The 21,862-nt window shown below is 43.0% G+C and overlaps 2 protein-coding genes across 4 annotated transcripts in view; one reads left to right on the forward strand and one right to left on the reverse strand.

Annotated features, from left to right (window-relative positions):
* spryd3 (SPRY domain containing 3) overlaps window positions 1-21,862 on the reverse strand; it is a 97,246-nt gene that overhangs the window by 27,307 nt on the left and 48,077 nt on the right. The window contains exon 7 of one of the 3 annotated variants that reach the window (XM_020459276.2): window positions 3,304-3,453. The exons of 1 other annotated variant lie outside the window; for it this stretch is intronic. In XM_020459276.2, the coding sequence (XP_020314865.1) occupies window positions 3,304-3,453 (150 nt within the window). Of the gene's footprint in view, window positions 1-3,303; window positions 3,457-21,862 lie in introns of all 3 variants that reach the window. One more of the 3 variants, XM_020459275.2, reaches the window with a different exon arrangement.
* The window catches only part of igfbp6b (insulin-like growth factor binding protein 6b), a 90,772-nt gene that overhangs the window by 13,053 nt on the left and 55,857 nt on the right, over window positions 1-21,862 (forward strand). The window lies entirely within an intron of this gene.

The raw sequence follows: 21,862 nt of genomic DNA on the forward strand, positions 1-21,862 counted from the left end.
TGCCATCCTCTCCGGTGCCATTTTATGTTTGTTTCTGTGTTTATGTAAGTAAAAACATTGATTTTGGTATGTTATTCCATGACTGGTTGAAGTTATTACATTATTAATCAAAATTGTTGTTACTCACCGGTTAATGTAATACGCACTGGTTAATGTAATAACTTATTACATTTAGAAGGAAACGTTGTGTTTACCATTCAACATTTTATTACGTTTACCAGCAAGTTATTACATTTACCTGGTTGATTACATAAATGTAAATGTTATTACAAATAGAAAATGTATTACATTTACCATTGTTACAAGGTGTAATTCAGGGTTTTCCAAACTTTGGTCCTCGTTTTAACAGTCATACCCCTATTTTGCACCAAACAATGTACAGTTTAGGCTACATGTGATGGCAGAGTCGACTAAACAAATGCCCCACGATTGATAGAAATCATCATGATATCATTCTGCCAGCTAAGCCTACGTTGCAGTGAACATTTAATTCAGAAGGTTTTTGGGGAAAGCCTTTAGAAATGTTCATTCAAACATTGCATTATGACTGAATGGTACATCGCAAAGATTCAACCAAGACACATGGTTGTCGAAGTCTTAATTTAAAGGAAAAAAACAAAAAACAGCAGACACTAGGCCGTCCATGGAATGAGTTTGACATCCTTGCTCTACTGGGTTAGAGTAACTGTACGGTGCCACCAGTCAGTCAACCGGGCCAGGCAGGCAGGCAGTCAACCGGGCCAGGCAGGCAGGCAGGCAGGCAGTCAACCGGGCCAGGCAGGCAGGCAGGCAGGCAGTCAACCGGGCCAGGCAGGCAGGCAGGCAGTCAACCGGGCCAGGCAGGCAGTCAACCGGGCCAGGCAGGCAGGCAGGCAGGCAGTCAACCGGGCCAGGCAGGCAGGCAGGCAATCAACCGGGCCAGGCAGGCAGTCAATCAACCGGGCCAGGCAGGCAGTCAGGCAATCAACCGGGCCAGGCAGGCAGTCAATCAACCGGGCCAGGCAGGCAGTCAATCAACCGGGCCAGGCAGGCAGTCAGACAGAGTGTGTGCGCACATCTTGCTATGCCCTCAGACGAACCATCAAATAGGCAAGGCATCAACAGCATGTAACATTCTGGTGAGTAAACAGAGATTAACCAGCCCTTCAATTATCTGCTTTATCACCTCAGTTGTCCTTTGGAGAAGAGAGGCCATAATGTCTCTGTAAATAAACACAGATGCAGAGAGACTGAGGGGGACAAAGTCTTAAGGGGAGGAAATGTTATGGAGTTAGTTATCACTAACAAAATGTCTTCCTTTTTTCAGAGTGGAAGGGAGGAGGAGCATGTCGGTCTGGTTGGCAGACCTGGATTCAATACTATTTGAAATAATTTCAAATACAGTAGCTATGATTGACTGAGCTTGCCTGTTGCAATGGAACTGATAGACAAGTACCAAAAGAACAAACACAGCTCACTTGGCATTCCAAGCAGACTAAAGCGAACACTCAAATCATAAAAAATAAAGTTAATTTTTTTATTTTTAAATGTATTGAACCCAAGTCTGGTTGGTCGGACCCAGTGACCTTGGCCTTAAATCAACCTTCCCTTTCACAAGACAAGACTAGTTTCAGTCTGTCTTCGCCGGTCGGTTCGAGACCTGAGAGTAATTAGTCTCTGTCTACAGTGAGCCATGCCCATGGCCACAGAGAGATCAGAGCGAGCATGACAGGACAGGGCAACTCCACGTAGACCAGGCCTTGGGTTGTGGCTGGCGTTCATTACACCTCATGACTGATGTTCCTAGGTCAGACCTACACAGTCAGTCCCAGCCCTTCTCATCCTCTACCGACAGTATGAGCAATGCAAATGGGTGATATAACTCGGGCATTGAGCATCTCTCAGTCTTGGCCTTCCATTGATACCTATGTATATTATGGACACGTCCAAAATGGTATACTATTCCCTATACTATGCACTACTTTTGGCCATAGGGGCAACCTGTATTATTTTTGCTCTGTTCCAGTCTACAATGGTGTAAGACCAGATGTTGCTCGTTGTTTTGATCAGTTCCCGTACAACTGTTTGTTGTGTTAGACTTCAAGGCACACAGGTTATTATGGAAAGTCCAGCAGCTCCTGTTCTGTGCTAACATTAGATGGAAACCGCATGTGCATTCTTTGGAAAATGAGATGAGGGGTTTGAATTAGTCGTGCTAAAATGTCTTGAATTGTTTTTTTCCTCTTCATCACGCACACGGTGTTCTATTCCTACAAAGGTGTTGAATAATGAGGGATGTATGTATTTACGGTGCATTCGAAAGTATTCAGACCCCTTCCCTTTCAGTACTGACTTACCACTCATGTATTTTGCAAATAAGTAGAAGACGTATTATTGAGTAGAACTTGTAAGGTAGTCATGAATAGTAAGTTCTTTTTTTTCATGAGGCTGTGGGAAAATACTGCCATCTGATGGCGACTAGAATCAATTGCATAATAGGAACTACTTAAACTTGATAGTCCTTGAAAATAAATATTAGGGCTTGAAAAAGTAATTGAAAGTCCTTGAATTTGACTTGCCACTGTCTGTGTGAACCCTGTACTGGAGCTAAATGTGTTATACGATTGTACTATTACTTCCTCAACTTCAAAACAAGCAGAATCTGATTAAATAAATGCCACCTATACTTCTCTGTAGTGCTGATGGTTAAAAAACAGCATACAGAGTTATGAATGCTTACCCTTAGGCTATGGCCAGACAGAGATTTTGTCTCAGAAAATTACAGATTGAGCCAAAGTAATTTTTTGTTGTTGTAATTTTTACCCACTTTCTCGATTATGATCTTGTATCATTGCTGCAACTCCCCAATGGGCTCAGCAGAGGCTAAGGTCGAGTCATGCGTCCTCCGAAACATGACCAGCCAAGCCGTGCTTCTAACACCCGCTTGATTAACCCGGAAGCCAGCTGCACCAATGTGTCTGAGGAAACACTGTTCAACTGACGACCATTGTCAGCCTGCAGGCGCCCGGCACCGCCACAAGGAGTCGCTAGAGCGTGAGGAGCCAAGTAAAGCCCCAGCCTGTAGTGATGCTGCAACACTGCCTTAGACTGCTGCGCCACTCGGGAGGCCAGAACCAAATGGTTTTTCAATGGGAGTCATTTGTTGACAGATGGACAACGGAGATCATTGCAAAACACACACGCAACTCTTCCAGGAAATAGTTGGCTAGCTTTTGACAAACATTGACAATTGATGAACGCATGCGATTTCATCTGTCTCTGTGTGGCCGTAAGTTTACTGATGTGCAATTGTACAGTGCTTACCCTTCTGGCCAGGCCCAGGGCGATGTAGCACTTCTCTCCAGCGTCCACTATCTCCACCTCAAAGTAGTGGCAGCGTGTGCTGAGGGGCTGCCTGGCCTGGGCCAGACCCACGTCCAGGATGCTCTTCCCCTTCCCAACGTACTCCAGGAGCTGCTAAAGTGTGTGTGTGGGGGAGGGGAAATAGGGTCAGTATTCAAATACAACATACTGTAGTTTTGACTAAGTTGGCCTTTTGCGAACATGTTGGAGTACTCAAAAGACAGATACAAAAGTCGGGCGTACTCTACACGATTTTGGCCTCGATTTAGTTGTCCCAGACGGTAGACAAAATCCACGTTGTTGCCTACTCGGGGTCCGCGGCAGTCACCGACGTTCATTTAACGTGAGTGTGTCAGAGACGCAGTTTAAGGTCTACCGATCACATCTTTGAGCCGTCCCAGAGGTCCCGATATTTTCAAACATGTTTGATTTTAAAATCGGCACAAAAATCTGCTATGCTCTTGTAGTGTGAGATGTGCAACGACAAGTTTTGAGAAAGGTGATCAGCAATAGCCAATGAGAGTTTGCCAGAGAAGATGCCAGTGAGATGATGATGTTGTATCGCATCGCCCAGAATGTGTAGACTCTCGAAGCAGGAGCCATGACTACTACTGGTAGCCTATGCATTTGTACTTGCAACCAGTGTCAAATTGTCACAGCTTTGTAGTTCACAAGCAATGCTGTTCAATTAAAAATTTATTGGCTAGATATTTCAACTCTGCATGGCAAGCATGAATGTTTGAGGCTGGTTTGAGCTACAGCTCGTTCTAGCTACGTTAACAATCTAATCACATCACCTTGTTTTCGCGAGACAGCGCGATATCGAGAACCCTCACGACCAAGTGTTAGGATTTTGGAAGTTGTGTAGTGTACGCCCGACATAAGGAGGAACTCACCAAGTACAGACTAGCAAATGTACTAAATAGGGAATTGGGTTCCATTTTGGGACACAGCCATGCAGTCATACTCCCACTGTAACAGGCACGCCCAGGTTGATCATGCGTAAATAGTCTCGCCAAATATTCCACTGATTGAACATTATAATAACTTGTCCATGGAAGGCTTAACAGATCCTATAGGAAAAACACATTACTAAGCCTCAGAAGAACAGGTTTCTATGGGAAGGGCAAGTAGGTGGGCAGCTAGGCAACCAAGTGCTGCTCCTATTTTTCCATCCAGTGTGTCATAGAGAATAGAGAGACCGAAGGAACGCCTTCAGTTTGAAGTGGAAGAGAAAAGATGACAGACAAAGTGGGGGTGGACTCCTCTAATAAGCTTGTGACAACACCTGGGTGCGTTACGGTAATGGGCCTACAGCGGTTTAGAGTTATACTTCAAAAGGAAAGGTTTCCCTCAATTAAATGATGATGAACGTTGCCTGGTTATCCATCCAGTGGAAATAAATAACTTCCTAACTAGGTCTCAGTCATGAAAATAGAGTTCTTTCAATTATTCTGTGACAGATTGAATGAAGGACCAATCGAGGTACAGTGTTCCTTACAGTACCTGGGCATACTACCTCACACCCAAAATACATACTCCTTACACCAGCAATATCAAGTGAGAAAGGACAAACACAGGCCAGGACCAACTTTGTCAAACTCCACTCTCAACGTGAAAACTGTCAACAATATATTCTGGAGTGGCCCCTTGAGACAGCGTTTTCCATCCCCATCAACAAAAACACCAAATGATGGAATTTCTTGTAGAAGAATGGTGTCGCATCCCTCCAATAAAGTTCCAGACACTTGTAGAATCTATGCCAAGGTGCATTGAAGCTGTTCTGGCTCGTGGTGGGCCCAACGCCTTACGACACTGTCGGTGTTACCTGTATAATACTGCTGACGACCCAGATGCTACAGTCTGGAAGGGAATCTGGACATGAAAGCTATATTTAAAGTGGACAGGGATCGTGAAAGTTGACCATCTGAAAAATGTGAATTTATTGGCAAATACCTTTAATCTTCCAAGTCACAATCTGGTTATTGCACGTCCTAAAACTCAGACATGAAAGACATGTAGTCAGGCATCTGACAAAAAAAATAAAAAATCTTCCCTTTAAAAGAACACAATTCATTCCATTACTGTCTCTGTCTGGCCAGCTGCAAAAGAAAATGGAGTGCCCTGTCTTGTGTCCTCAACTCACAGGCCTGCCCTACATTAATGGTTACCCACTTCTTTACAATCTTGTTTTTTAGACTATCCTTTCTTGTTCTCTCGCTGCCATCTTATCCTTCTCCTCAACCTCTTCAACTTTCATGCCTGGACAGTAGCTGTTATTTTGAGGGGGAGAGGGAGTTGCAGCGAGTGTGTTGTCACACCTTCCCGCCTCTGTGATGCTGAGTAATGGAGAGAGAGAAAGAGAGGTAGAGAGAGCGAGAGAGAGGTTTTTAATCAGCTCTCCCTCCCAGCAGCTTGGAACATGCTTCAGTGAGAGTGCTGACAGATGCCTGCAGTCATTCTCTCTGCTCTCCCTTTCACTCTCTCTCACTCTCCATCTCTTGCCTTTCTCCTTCTCTCTCTGATCATGGCACCATCCGGGGTGGTGGTGTCAGGGCTGGTGGTAGGGGTAGGTGGTGTGTGTGTGTGTGGTTGGGGGAGGGGGGGGGGGGTATTTCCTGTCACTCCTGGAGGCATTTGGAAGAAACATCGGAGATTAGAGGGCCTCTCCCTCCCAACCAGCCCGCTTGGGCTTGGTACCTGTTTGGCTGCCACTGTGTGCTGCCTGTGTAAAATGTTCTACTGCACCCCAAAATGGCACCATATTCCCTATTTAATGCACTACTTTGACAACGGTCCAGGGCTCTGGTCAAAAGTAGTAACTACACTAAATAGGGAATAGGGTGCAATTCATGAATCAGACGATTACTCACCAGTTGCCTACCAAATTACCTATCCATCAATCATACAGCCAATTTATCCCAAATAAACTAGAAGAGGATCATGGACTATTTACATTGACAAGGCCCACCCTCCCTTTTGTTTTTACACTGCTGCTATTTTTGTAGTATTTCTACTTTATTTAGATATCTTCTAACCTCTTTCTTTAACTGCATTGTTAGTTAAGGGCATTTCACGGTAAGGTTTACACCCATTTTACTCAGAACAAGTGACAATTAAAAATGGATTTGACTGACCAAAACACAACCATCATGTTGACACAGACCATTGATAGCCTTCTATCAGTAGTGTTGGGTATGGCCAAAAAGCTGGCACGCAGGCCGTGCCGTCTGTGCTGAAGCAATACAGCAGCACCTGAAAGTGTGTAATTGAAACTGAGTCAACATACCGCAGAATCAAAACACTCCAAAAATAGAAATAATCAATCAATCACTCATTCCCTCACTATCACTTGGTAAATAAACTCACCACAGATGCCAAATTCAGAGGAATGTTTTGAACACACACTGCGGTGAGGCTGTAAAGGTCTGAGAGAGCGGGAGACAGAGTGTGAGATTATTTTTTCTACTGCACCCAATTAAATCAATCACTCACTCAGGACAACGACTCCAAAGTCTGTTTGCATTGACTGTGTGTCAGGTGAACTGTAGGTCTACATGGCAGGTGGTGTGGAACATAGAAATATAATGAAGTAGAGCATAGAACAAACGCTGGTCCTCCCATCACAGAGCGTTGACTTGAAAGGAATGACCATTCTGGTCCTATGTCTATGGCGTGTGAAGATATTGAAGTGATGTCGACAGTGGAGTAGGCCTAGATAAAAGCAGAACCTGCAAGAGGACAGGGATCAAAACACAGGCTTTGCTTGCCACAGTATAGAAAGCAACACTAGCTTCGTAGCCTGTGGTGTGGTCTCTTACATCCATCACCTTCCTGTGTTTGACGAGCCAAAGAAAGGCCCACAGAGGGATACTTCTTATTTGAAAAGTTAAAGTAGTGACTTTTAAAGAGTTTTAAAACATTTTCTTATAAGCCGTGTTCCGGATGTACTCAACACAACAACACCAGACAGTCATGGTCCCACTGCAGATGAAGAGAAACCTTTCATTTGCCTTTGGCTGTACATTTACATTTTAGCAGACACTTACCCAGAACAACTTAAGAGTTAGTGCATTCATCTTAAGATAGCTAGGTGGGACAACCAAATTTCACAGTCATAGTAAGTACATTTCTCCTCAATAAAATAGCTCAGCGAAGTCAGTAAGGGGGAGAAAAGTAAAATGCGAAAGTTAGTTCACTTGTACTTAGTGGGGCAAAAAAGTATTTAGTCAGCCACCAATTGTGCAAGTTCTCCCACTTAAAAAGATGAGAGAGGCCTGTAATTTTCATCATAGGTACACTTCACTTCAGAAAATCACATTGTAGGATTTTTTATGAATTTATTTGCAAATTATGGAGGAAAATAAGTATTTGGTCACCTACAAACAAGCAAGATTTCTTGCTCTCACAGACCTGTAACTACTTCTTTAAGAGGCTCCTCTGTCCTCCACTCGTTACCTGTATTAATGGCACCTGTTTAAACTTGTTATCAGTATAAAAGACACCTGTCCACAACCTCAAACAGTCACACTCCAAACTCCACTATGGCCAAGACCAAAGAGCTGTCAAAGGACACCAGAAACAAAATTGTAGATGTGCACCAGGCTGGGAAGACTGAATCTGCAATAGGTAAGCAACTTGGTTTGAAGAAATCAACTGTGGGAGCAATTATTAGGAAATGGAAGACATGCAAGACCACTGATAATCTCCCTCGATCTGGAGCTCCACACAAGATCTCACCCCGTGGGGTCAAAATAATCACAAGAACGGTGAGCAAAAATCCCAGAACCACACGGGGGGACCTAGTGAATGACCTGCAGAGAGCTGGGACCAAAGTAACAAAGCCTACCATCAGTAACACACTACGCCGCCAGGGACTCAAATCCTGCAGTGCCAGACGTGTCCCCCTGCTTAAGCCAGTACATGTCCAGGCCCGTCTGAAGTTTGCTAGAGAGCAATTGGATGATCCAGAAGAAGATTGGGAGAATGTCATATGGTCAGATGAAACCAAAATATAACTTTTTGGTAAAAACTCAACTCGTCGTGTTTGGAGGACAAAGAATGCTGAGTTGCATCCAAAGAACACCATACCTACTGTGAAGCATGGGGGTGGAAACATCATGCTTTGGGGCTGTTTTTCTGCAAAGGGACCAGGACGATTGATCCGTGTAAAGGAAAGAATGAATGGGGCCATGTATCGTGAAATTTTGAGTGAAAACTTCCTTCCATCAGCAAGGGCATTGAAGATGAAACGTGGCTGGGTCTTTCAGCATGACAATGATCAAACACACCGCCCTGGCAACGAAGGAGTGGCTTCGTGAGAAGCATTTCAAGGTCCTGGAGTGGCCTAGCAAGTCTCCAGATCTCAACCCCATAGAAAATCTTTGGAGGGAGTTGAAAGTCCGTGTTGCCCAGCAACAGCCCCAAAACAACACTGCTCTAGAGGAGATCTGCATGGAGGAATGGGCCAAAATACCAGCAACAGTGTGTGAAAACCTTGTGAAGACTTACAGAAAACGTTTGACCATCCCTTTCTGTGTCATCGACTCCCATCCCTTTCATGCAGACTCCTGCATGGTTTCCACTTTCCACCTTTAATCTCTTCCTTCTAACTTCTGAGTGGAAGTTGAGCCGAGTAACTTTCTTTCAAAAGAAAAGAAGCAGCTGTTACCTAAAAGGTGTTTAGAAAGTCATTATTACACGTTGTGACATAAGTCTCACATAATTGAGTCAGTGTAAATAAAAAAATAAAGAAATCCTCCCTTAGCAAAAATCTCCCAGTTGGGGCCAGGAATGACCTTGATATAATTTTTCAACTGCACGCACACACACACACACACACACACACACACACACACACACACACACACACACACACCTACTCCCCACATGATGTGATATTAAGACCATAATTGCCTGCAGCAGAAGCTTCTTGCTGCCCACCCCCCTGATAATCTCTGGTTAGTTAGCTCCAGGGAGGGGGTGGGGGGGCGAGAGAAAGAGAAGAGAGAATGTTAGCTACCTCCAATGAAAGAGAGGAGCTTCTAATAGTTTTGTGGTGATAGCTGGGAAACAAATGAACGCAGACCGTTTTATTTCCTCTGCAGAAAAACAGAGCGATGAGACGTCCCTGCTGTTGTTTATCTGGTCACCAGCGTACCAGCATCAAGTCACATTATGCTGGCTTGCAAAGTGATGTCTAATTCCTATTGGAATCCAGCACCAAGTGGGGATTCAGTGCCTTTGGAATGTACTCAGACACCTAGACTTTTTCAACATGTTCTTACGTTACAACCTTATTCTAAAATGGATTAAATAATAAATACTCAGCAATCTACATAAAATATACCATAATGACAGTGAAACGTTATTTATTTTTGCAAATGTATTACAAATAAAAAACTAAAATACCTTATTTGCAATAGTATTCAGATCCTTTGAGACTCGAAATTGAGCTCAGGCACACACCTATCTATTTAAGGTCCCACACTTGTCAGAGCACAAACCAAGCCATGAGTTCGAAAGGAACCGTCCGTAGAGCTCAGAGACAGGATTGTGTCGAGACACAGATCTGTGATAGGGTACCAAAAATGTTGTGCAACATTGAACATTCCCCAAGAACAGATGCCTCCATTCTTAAATGGATAAAGTTTGGAACCACCAAGACTCTCCCTAGAGCTGGCCACCCGGCCAAACTGAGCCATCAGGGGAGAAGGGACTTGACCAAGAACCCGATGGTCACTCTGACAGAGCTCTAGAGTTCCTCTGTGGAGAAGGTTGTCTTTCTGGAAGTTTCTCCCATCTCTGCAGCACTCCACCAAATCAGGCCTTTATGGTAGAGACGGAAGCCACTCCTTAGTAAAAGACAATTGACAGCCCGCTTGGAGTTTGCCAAAAGGCACCTAAAGACTCTCAGACCATGAGAAACAATATTCTCTGGTCTGATGAAACCAAGATTGAACTCTTTGGCCCGAATGCCAAGCTTCACGTCTGGAGGAAACCTGGCACAATCCCTACAGTGAAGCATTGTGGTGGCAGCATCACGCATTGGGCATGTTTTTCAGAGACAGGCACTGGGAAACTAGTCAGGATCGAGGCAAGATGAATGGAGCAAAGTACAGCGAGATCCTTGATGAAAACCTGTTCTAGAGTGCTCAGGACCTCAGACTGGGGCTAAGGTTAAACTTCCAACAGGACAACGACCCTAAGCACACAGCCAAGAGAACGCAGGAGTGGCGGCTTTGGAACAAGTCTCTGAATGCGGCGAAGCTGCCCATACAATCTGACAGAAGAAGAACGGGAGAAACTCCCCAAATACAGGTGTGCCAAGCGTGAGGCGTCATACCCAAGAACACGCAATGCTGTAACCGCTGGCAAAAGTGCTTCAACGAAGTACTGAGTAAAGGGTCTGAATACTTATGTAAATGTGATATCTAAGTTGTATTTTTTTAAATAATTGAGCAAAAATGTATTTAAAAAAAACACTTTTTGCGTTGTCATTATGGGGTATTGTGTGTAGATTAATGAGGGGGGGGGGGAACGATGTAATACATTTTAGAATAAGGCTGTAATGTAATAAAAGGAAGAGAAAGTCAAGGGGTCCAAAGACTTTCCAAAGGCACTCTATATTTCCATTGACCCCCTGCAGTACCTCTGTGGACCCCTGGTTGAATATCCCTGGCCAATATGAATTGTGTAAAAGCACTATTTTCCTATTGGGATGCAATACACTGAAAATGGTACACTGTTTCTTTAAAAACGTCAGGTTTGTGATGACGACCTACAAGAGATGTATTATTCATTCATTGCTATGATCATTGATCTCCTGAAGAAGGTATTCCTTTTCCTTTATTTCTATTACTGGTAAAGTTGCCAGGTTGTTAGATAGCTAGCCAATGAGGTAACATTACTGAACAAAGTGTAAACAAATGGTTAACGACGTCGCCAGTTTTAGAACAGCCAACGACATGGTTTATGAATGTAAAATGCAGTCCCTGTGATCCGCAGGGATCATAAGATAAAAGATATAAATGTTGCGCCGGTAATATGGGTCAGATCTTTTGACCTGGAAGTAAGCCGGTTTTGCTGTAGTACTCATTTGTTTCTCTAGGGTAGCAGGAAACAAGGGTAGAGCAAAGCCTTAACATTACAAAAATTATTTTCTGGGAGATTTTGCTCCCAAAATAAAACTCCAAGTCGCACAGCAAAATATTTTGTCGTACTTTAGAGCTCCGATGGTACATATTTCTACCCAATGTTTTGGAAATAAGGTACAATCATCACTGCGCTTTGAAATGTAGGTGGATGAAATGTACAATTTTTGGCCTACTAGTAACACACCAAATACGACAAGACAAAGACCATGCTGGTCTTCTAGTCAGAGTTCCTCTGTCCAGTATCTGTGTTTTTTTGCTCATCTTAATCATTTCTTTTAATTGGCCAGTCTGATATGGATTTTTCTTTGTAACTCTGCCTAGAAGGCCAGCATCCCAGAGTCGGCTCTTCACTGCTCTTCACCTTTATTTAACCAGGTAGGCTAGTTGAGAACAAGTTCTCATATGCAACTGCGACCTGGCCAAGATAAAGCATAGCAGTGTGAACAGACAACACAGAGTTACATATGGAGTAAACAATTAACAAGTCAATAACACATTAGAAAAAAAAGAGAGTCTATATACATTGTGTGCAAAAGGCATGAGGAGGTAGGCGAATAATTACAATTTTGCAGATTAAACACTGGAGTGATAAATGATCAGATGGTCATGTACAGGTAGAGATATTGGTGTGCAAAAGAGCAGAAAAGTAAATAAATATAAACCGTATGGGGATGAGGTAGGTAAAATTGGGTGGGCTATTTACCGATAGACTATGTACAGCTGCAGCGATCGGTTAGCTGCTCAGATAGCAGATGTTTGAAGTTGGCGAGGGAGATAAAAGTCTCCAACTTCAGCGATTTTTGCAATTCGTTCCAGTCACAGGCAGCAGAGAACTGGAACGAAAGGCGGCGAAATGAGGTGTTGGCTTTAGGGATGATCAGTGAGATACACCTGCTGGAGCGCGTGCTACGGGTGGGTGTTGTCATCGTGACCAGTGAACTGAGATAAGGCGGAGCTTTACCTAGCATGGACTTGTAGATGACCTGGAGCCAGTGGGTCTGGCGACGAATATGTAGCGAGGGCCAGCCGACTAGAGCATACAGGTCGCAGTGGTGGGTGGTATAAGGTGCTTTAGTAACATTACGGATGGCACTGTGATAAACTGCATCCAGTTTGCTGAGTAGAGTATTTGCTGAGTAGAGTATTGGAAGCTATTTTGTAGATGACATCGCCGAAGTCGAGGATCAGTAGGATAGTCAGTTTTACTAGGGTAAGTTTGGCGGCGTGAGTGAAGGAGGCTTTGTTGCGGAATAGAAAGCCGACTCTAGATTTGATTTTAGATTGGAGATGTTTGATACGAGTCTGGAAGGAGAGTTTACAGTCTAGCCAGACACCTAGGTACTTATAGATGTCCACATATTCTAGGTTGGAACCATCCAGGGTGGTGATGCTAGTCGGGCGTGTGGGTGCAGGCAGCAAACAGTTGAAAAGCATGCATTTGGTTTTACTAGCGTTTAAGAGCAGTTGGAGGCCACGGAAGGAGTGTTGTATGGCATTGAAGCTCGTTTGGAGGTTAGATAGCACAGTGTCCAAGGACGGGCCTGTAGTATACAGAATGGTGTCGTCTGCGTAGAGGTGGATCAGGGAATCGCCCGCAGCAAGAGCAACATCATTGATATATACAGAGAAAAGAGTCGGCCCGAGAATTGAACCCTGTGGCACCCCATAGAGACTGCCAGAGGACCGGACAGCATGCCCTCCGATTTGACACACTGAACTCTGCAAAGTAGTTGGTGAACCAGGCAAGGCAGTCATTAGAAAAACCGAGGCTACTGAGTCTGCCGATAAGAATATGGTGATTGACAGAGTCGAAAGCCTTGGCAAGGTCAATGAAGACGGCTGCACAGTACTGTCTTTTATCGATGGCGGTTATGATATCGTTTAGTACCTTGAGCGTGGCTGAGGTGCACCCGTGACCGGCTCGGAAACCAGATTGCACAGCGGAGAATGTACGGTGGGATTCGAGATGGTCAGTGACCTGTTTGTTGACTTGGCTTTCGAAGACCTTAGATAGGCAGGGCAGGATGGATATAGGTCTGTAACAGTTTGGGTCCAGGGTGTCTCCCCCTTTGAAGAGGGGGATGACTGCGGCAGCTTTCCAATCCTTGGGGATCTCAGACGATATGAAAGAGAGGTTGAACAGGCTGGTAATAGGGGTTGCGACAATGGCGGCGGATAGTTTCAGAAATAGAGGGTCCAGATTGTCAAGCCCAGCTGATTTGTACGGGTCCAGGTTTTGCAGCTCTTTCAGAACATCTGCTATCTGGATTTGGGTAAAGGAGAACCTGGAGAGGCTTGGGCGAGTAGCTGCGGGGGGGGGGGGGCGGAGCTGTTGGCCGAGGTTGGAGTAGCCAGGAGGAAGGCATGGCCAGCCGTTGAGAAATGCTTGTTGAAGTTTTCGATAATCATGGATTTATCGGTGGTGACCGTGTTACCTAGCCTCAGTGCAGTGGGCAGCTGGGAGGAGGTGCTGTTGACGTTGAGACTAGTACCCGCAAAACACCATTTAATGAAGCTGCCAGTTGGGGACGTGTGAGGCGTCTGCTTCTCAAACTAGATACTCTAATGTACTTGTCCTCTTGCTCAGTTGTGCACCGGGGCCTCCCACTCCTCTTTCTATTCTTGTTAGTGCCCGTTTGCGCTGATCTGTGAAGGGAGTAATACACATCGTTTCTCTCATGGAATAGCCTTCATTTCTCAGAACAAGAATAGACTAACGAGTTTCAGAAGAAAGTCCTTTGTTTCTGGCCATTTTGAGCCTGTAATCAATCCCACAAATGCTGATGCTCCAGATACTCAACTAGTCTAACGGACAGTTTTATTGCTTCTTTAAATCAGAACAGAACAGTTTTCAGCTGTGCTAACATAATTGCAAAGGGGTTTTCTAATGATCAATTCACCTTTTAAAATTATAAACTTGGATTAGCTAACACAATGTGCCATTGGAACACAGGATTGACGGTTGCTGATAATGGGCCTTAGATATCTGGACTAGAGGATGACCGATTATGATTTTTCAACACCGATACCAATTATTGGAGGACCAAAAAAAGATGATACCGATTAAATCGGCCAATTTTTTACATTTTATTTGTAATAATGACAATTACAACAATACTGATTTGTTAATATCATACATCAATAAAATCAATTTAGCCTCCAAGAAATAATGAAACATGTTAAATTTCAATTAAATAATGCAAAAACAAAGTGTTGGAGAAGTAAAAGTGCAATATGTGCCATGTAAAAAAAGCTAACGTTTTGAGTTCCTTGCTCAGAACATGAGAACATATGAAAGTTGGTGGTTCCTTTTAACATGAGACTTCAATATTCCAAGGTAAGGGAGTTTTAGGTTGTAGATAATATAGTATTTATAGGACTATTTCTCTCTTTACCATTTGTATTTCATATACCTTTGGACTGTTGGATGTTCTTATAAGCACTATAGTATTGCCAGTGTAACAGTATAGCTTCCTCGCCGCTACCTGAGCTGGAACCAGGAACACATCGACAACAGCCATACTCGAAGCCTGCATTACCCATGCAGAGCAAGGGGAACAACTACTCCAAGTCTCAGAGCAAGTGACGTTTGAAACGCTATTAGTGCGCACCCCGCTAACTAGCTAGCCATTTCACATTGGTTACACCAGCCATAAGGCTTGAAGTCATAAACAGCGCTGTGCTTGCGAAGAGCTGCTGGCAAAACGCACAAAAGTGCTATTTGAATGAATGCTTACGAGCCTGCTGCTGCCTACCATCGCTCAGTCAGACTGCTCTATCAAATAATAGACTTAATTATAACATAACACACAGAAATACGAGTCTTTGGTCATTAATATGGTAGAATCCGGAAACTATCATTTCGAAAACAAAACGTTTATTATTTCAGTGAAATACGGAACCATTCGGTATTTTATCTAACGGGTGGCATCTCTAAGTCTAACTATTCTTGTTACATTGCACAACCTTCAATGTTATGTCATAATTACGTAAAATTCTGGCAAATTAGTTCGCAATGAGCCAGGCTGCCCAAACTGTTCCATATACCCTGACTCTGCGTGCAAGAGAAGTGACATAATTTCACCTGGTTAATATTGCTTGCTAACCTGCATTTCTTTTAGCTAAATATGCAGGTTTAAAAATATATACTTCTGTGTATTGATTTTAATAAAGGCATTGGTGTTTATGGTTAGGTACAGTCGTCCAACGATTGTGCTTTTTTTGCAAATGCGCTTTTGTTAAATCATCCCCCAGCGTTGCATCGATTATATGCAACGCAGGACACGCTAGATAAACTAGTAATATCATCAACCATGTGTAGTTATAACTAGTGATTATGATTGTTTTTTATAAGATAAGTTTAATACTAGCTAGCAACTAGTCTCCTCGTGGAGTGCAACGAGAGGCAGGTGTTTATAGAGTTGGACTAGTTAACTAAGTTTGCAAGATTGGATCCCCCGAGCTGACAAGGTGAAAATCTGTCTTTCTACCCCTGAACAAGGCAGTTAACCCACCGTTCCTAGGCCGTCATTGAAAATAAGAATGTGTTCTTAACTGACTTGCCTAGTTAAATAAAAGGTATAAAAAAATACATTTTTTTAAATCTGCAAAATCGGCGCTCAAAAATACCGATTTCCGATTGTTATAAAAACTTGAAATCGGCCCTTCCGATTAATCGGTCGACCTCTAATTTGGACACTAGACTAACTTAAAAAAAAATTATAATAATAATACTTTGCACTTCGTTCAATCTACTATTCTAACTCGCAACAGTAAGTTGAAAACACAATGAATGCTGGTCAGCCAACACAACCAGTTAGACCATGCTGGTTGGCTTGCAGAACCAGCGAGACCATGCTGGTAAGACCAGCACTGACCAGCTTAAAATTCATGGTGGGCTATGCTGTTTTTTCCAGAAGGGCTAAAGAGAATAAATGGAACATACGAGAGAAGAAACATCTCTATTGTCTGTGGTTGCACCCCAAATGGCACTCTATTCCCTATATAGTGCATTACTTTTGATCAGAACCCTGATGACAATCAAAAGTAGTGCACTGTATAGGAAAAAGTGTGTAGAACAGCTCAACTAACTAATAACGCGGCTAAACTATGATAAACCAGAACCAATATTTTGAATATCATCAAGAGTCTCACAGTTTTACTTTCAACTGTAGCTGGCTAGTTAAATCAACAAAATTCTTAAGCTGTCTCACTGTCGTTCGTGTGAGATATCTCTCGTCATCTAGGACATTTTCCAGAAATGATGCAGACCTAAGCGGCAGTTTTCAATGAGACGTCTAGTTAAAGAAGCAGGTTGGCCCGGCCTCGCCTAAACCCCCCACATACAGTATTCATCAGAGCTTCCTTTCAATCTCACAAACACACACTTTCTCACGCTGTTCTGTTCCCATCGTGGAGACAGTCAGAGGACACTCCGGTCGGTGCCACTGCCTGCAGTGTCTGCCTGCCTAGTGGTTCTCAACAGGGGAATTACACAGTTTATGGGAAACTGATGAACTTCAGCAGATCAAACAGTATCATGATGGGATGCATGACAGCTGTTCCTCCAAGGAAGGAACCAGGCAACCTTAGAAGGGTGTTAGCTCCTCTGGCAAATGGAAATAACATGACTGGTGGTTCAGATAGAACTCTATGGAGAGGTGCATGTGTTGGCTGGAGACCAGCACAGATGATAGAATATATTCTATGTGCTGCTCAAGTTTAGGTGGGGGAACCTGGAAGGGGCAAGAAGACATGATGATTTTATCTTTCTTAGATTAATTGACACACTAAGAAGAATAACTTGGGATTGAATACTAGTCAGCCCATTTAAAACTTCAGGAGTATTTGTGTGGGTGGGTGTTTTTTAGTTTTACTATCCTTGTGGGGACCAGAAGTCCTCACAAGGTTAGTAAAGCAAAGAACATTCTGACAAGGAGACATTTCACAAGTCCCCACAAGGAGAAATTATATTTTAGGCTTAGGGGTTAGGTTTAGGGTTAAGGTTAGAGAAAATAGGATTTTGAATGGGAATCAATTGTTTGGTCCCCACAAGGACAGTAAAACAAATGCGGGTAGCAGATAGCCTAACAGTTAAGATGGTTCAAATCCCAGAGCTGGCAAGGTGAGAAGAAAAGCTGCCATTCTGCCCTAGAGCAAGGCAGCTAACCCACGACAACAACAACTGCTCCCTGGGTGCCGATGACATCCGATTAAGGCAGCCCCCGGCACCGCTCTGATTCAGAGGGTTTTGGTTAAATGCGGAAGACAAATTTCAGTTGAATGCATTCAGTTGTGCAATTGACTAGGTATCCCCTTTTTCCCCAATGCAGCCCACGGACGGTAAGTGTAAAAGTGTCCAGCCAGAACATTATGGGGAGGTACAAACTCAATATATTTTGAAATGAATAAAACCAAATCGAAAACTATGTAGAAATGAACCTACATTCATATAGTTACTTGACTGTGTCCAGCTCGCTGATAATCACCAAAATTAAAGCTAGAGTCAGGGAACATAGAAAATGGTGTTATGTTGGTGACAACAGCAAGACAGTGGCAGTCATGCAGGTGTATGTGCATGCGTGCATGTAAGCGAGGTGTGTGTGTGCTCATTCATTCCAGCAGCAGACTGAGGTGCTGCCCAGCCCTCTGCAGCACTATGCTGGGGGGGGGGGGGATTAGCTTGGTGGGGACAGCCGCTGCTGTGGCAACAGGGAGAGGGGGATTTGGCTGCTTGCATTTGTATCAAACAGCACGTACACAGCACAGCCAGCCAAATGCCTCCTCACAAGACCAAACATACAGGAGCAAGAGCATGGGGACAGACAATGCAACTTATAACATTACCTAAGTCTTATTTCAATTGGGAGTTTTAGTCTATTAGTCAAAACTGATTTATATGGATTACACAATACGTGTTCTGTCTGTTTTGTGTACCTTCCATTAAAAACCATGACAAAAGGTGTTCAATAAATCAGAAATGATGTAATATTATGACATTAAGGGAATTGAGCAATCCCCTATTGCCCCAAGAATAACAGACAGACAGAGACAGACCAGTCAAAAATGTAGACACACCTACTCATTCAAGGGTTTTTCTTTATTTTTACCATTTTCTACATTGTAGAATAATAGTGAAGACATCAAAACTATGAAATAACCTGTTTGTTCAGATTAGAGCTGTCCCCTGGCCAGGAAGAGTCTTGGTGGTTCCAAACTTCTTCCATTTAAGAATGACGGAGGCCTCTGCTCTTGGGGACCGACAATCCAGCAAAACATTTTTGGTACCCTATCCCAGATCTGTGTCGACACAATCCTGTCTCGGAGCTCTACGGACAATTCCGTCGACCTCAAAGTAGAAAATAGTACAAATTATTTTTTAAATCCTTGAATGAGTAGGTGTGTCCAAACTTTTGACTGGTACACACAAAACACACACACACTAGAGGTCGACCGATTAATCGGAATGGCCGATTAATTAGGCCCGATTTCTATATTTTTTTTTTTACGACTTTATTTAACGAGGCAAGTCAGTTAAGAACACATTCTTATTTTCAATGATGGCCTAGGAACGGTGGGTTAACTGCCTTGTTCAGGGGCAGAACGAAAGATTTTTACCTTGTCAGCTCGGGGGATCCAATCTTGCAACCTTACGGTTAACTAGTCCAACGCTCTAACCACCTGCCTCACGAGGAGCCTGCCTGTTACGCGAATGCAGTAAGAAGCCAAGGTAAGTTGCTAGCTAGCATTAAACTTATCTTATAAAAAACAATCATAATCACTAGTTATAACTACACATGGTTGATGATATTACTAGTTTATCTAGCGTGTCCTGCGTTGCATATAAATCGATGCAACGCTGGGGGATGATTTAACAAAAGCGCATTTGCAAAAAAAGCACAATCGTTGGACGACTGTACCTAACCATAAACACCAATGCCTTTATTAAAATCAATACACAGAAGTATATATTTTTAAACCTGCATATTTAGCTAAAAGAAATGCAGGTTAGCAAGCAATATTAACCAGGTAAAATTGTGTCACTTCTCTTGTGTTTATTACACGCAGAGTCAGGGTATATGCAACAGTTTGGGCCGCCTGGCTCATTGCGAACTAATTTGCCAGAATTTTACGTAACTATGACATAACATTGAAGGTTGTGCAATGTAACAGTAAAATTTTGACTTAGGAATGCCATCCGTTATATAAAATACGGAACAGGTACGTATTTCACTTAAAGAATAAACCTTTTGTTTTCGAAATGATAGTTTCCGGATTCGACCATATTAATGACCTAAGGCTCGTATTTCTGTGTGTTATTATGTTATAATTAAGTCTGATTTGATAGAGCAGTCTGACTGAGCGATGGTAGGCACCAGCAGGCTCATAAGCATTCATTCAAACAGCATTTGTGCATTTTGCCAGCAGCTCTTCACAATGCATCAAGCATTGCGCTGTTTATGACTTCAAGCCTATCAACTCCCGAGATTAGGCTGGTGTAACCGATGTGAAATGGCTAGCTAGTTAGCGGGATGCGCGCTAATAGCGTTTCAAACATCACTCGCTCTGAGACTTGGAGTAGTTGTTCCCCTTGCTCTGCATGGGTAACGCTGCTTCGAGGGTGGCTGTTGTCGATGTGTTCCTGGTTCGAGCCCAGGTAGGAGAGAGGAGAGGGACGGAAGCTATACTGTTACACTGGCAATACTAAAGTGCCTATAAGAACATCCAATAGTCAAAGGTATATGAAATACAAATCGTATAGAGAGAAATAGTCCTATAATTCCTATAATAACTACAACCTAAAACTTTTTACCTGGGAATATTGAAGACTCATGTTAAAAGGAACCACCAGCTTTCATATGTTCTCATGTTCTGAGCAACGAACTTAAACGTTAGCTTTTTTTACATGGCACATATTGCACTTTTACTTTCTTCTCCAACACTTTGTTTTTGCATTATTTAAACTAAATTGAACATGTTTCATTATTTATTTGAGGCTAAATTGATTTTAATTTATGTATTATATTAAGTTAAAATAAGTGTTCATTCAGTATTGTTGTAATTGTCGTTATTACAAATAAATAAATAACACTGGCCGATTAATCGGTATCGGCGTTGAAAAATCATAATCGGTCGACCTCTAATACATACGTAGGTAGGCACACACACACACACACACACACAGTTGAAGTCGGAAGTTTACATACACTTAGGTTGGAGTCATTAAAACTCATTTTTCAACCACTCCACAAATTTCTTGATAAACAAACTATATTTTTGGCAAGTCGGTTAGGACATCTACTTTGTGCATGAAACAAGTAATTCTTCCAACAATTGTTTACAGACAGATTATTTCACTATCACAATTCCAGTGGGTCAGAAATTTACATAAACTAAGTTGACTGTGCCTTTAAACAGCTTGGAAAATTCCAGAAAATTATGTAATGGATTTAGAAGTCTCTGATAGGCTAATTGATATAATTTGAGTCAATTGGAGGTGTACCTGTGAATGCATTTCAAGGCCTACCTTCAAACTCAGTGCCTCAGTTTCCCATGACATCATGGGAAAATCAAAAGAAATCAGTCAAAACTTCTGGGGAAAAAATGTTGACATCCAAGTCTGGTTCATCCTTTGGATCAATTTCCAAACGCCTGAAGGTACCACGTGCATCTGTACAAACAATAGTAAGCAACTATAAACACCATGGGAGCACGCAGCTGTCATACAACTCAGGAAGGAGACACGTTCTGTCTCCTAGAGATGAACGTACTTTAGTGCGAAAATTGCAAATCAATCCCAGAACAACAGCAAAAGGACCTTGTGAAGATGCTGGAGGAAACAGGTACAAAAGTATCAATATCCACAGTAAAACGAGTCCTATAGACATAACCTGAAAGGCCGCTCAGCAAGGAAGAAGCCACTGCTCCAAAACCGCCATAAAAAGGCCAAACTAAATTTTGCAACTGCACATGGGGACAAAGATCCTACTTTTTGTAGAAATGTCCTCTGGTCTGACGAAACAAAAATAGCTCTGTTTGGCCATAATGTCCATCGTTATGTTTGGAGGATAAAGGGGAGGCTTGCAAGCCGAAGAACACCACCCCAACCGTGAAGCACGGCGGTGGCAGCATCATGTTGTGGGGGTGCTTTGCTGCAGGAGGGACTGGTGCACTTCACAAACTAGATGGCATCATGAGGTAGGAAAATTATGTGGATATATTGAAGCAACATCTCAAGACATCAGTCAGGAAGTTAAAGCTTAGTCGCAAAAGGGTCTTCCAAATAGACAATGACCCCAAGCATACTTCCAAAGTTGTGTCAAAATGGCTTAAGGACAATAAAGTCAAGGTATTGGAGTGGCCAT

This window comes from Oncorhynchus kisutch, linkage group LG24 (assembly GCF_002021735.2).
Source record: "Oncorhynchus kisutch isolate 150728-3 linkage group LG24, Okis_V2, whole genome shotgun sequence".
NCBI classification, from domain to species: Eukaryota; Metazoa; Chordata; class Actinopteri; order Salmoniformes; family Salmonidae; genus Oncorhynchus; species Oncorhynchus kisutch.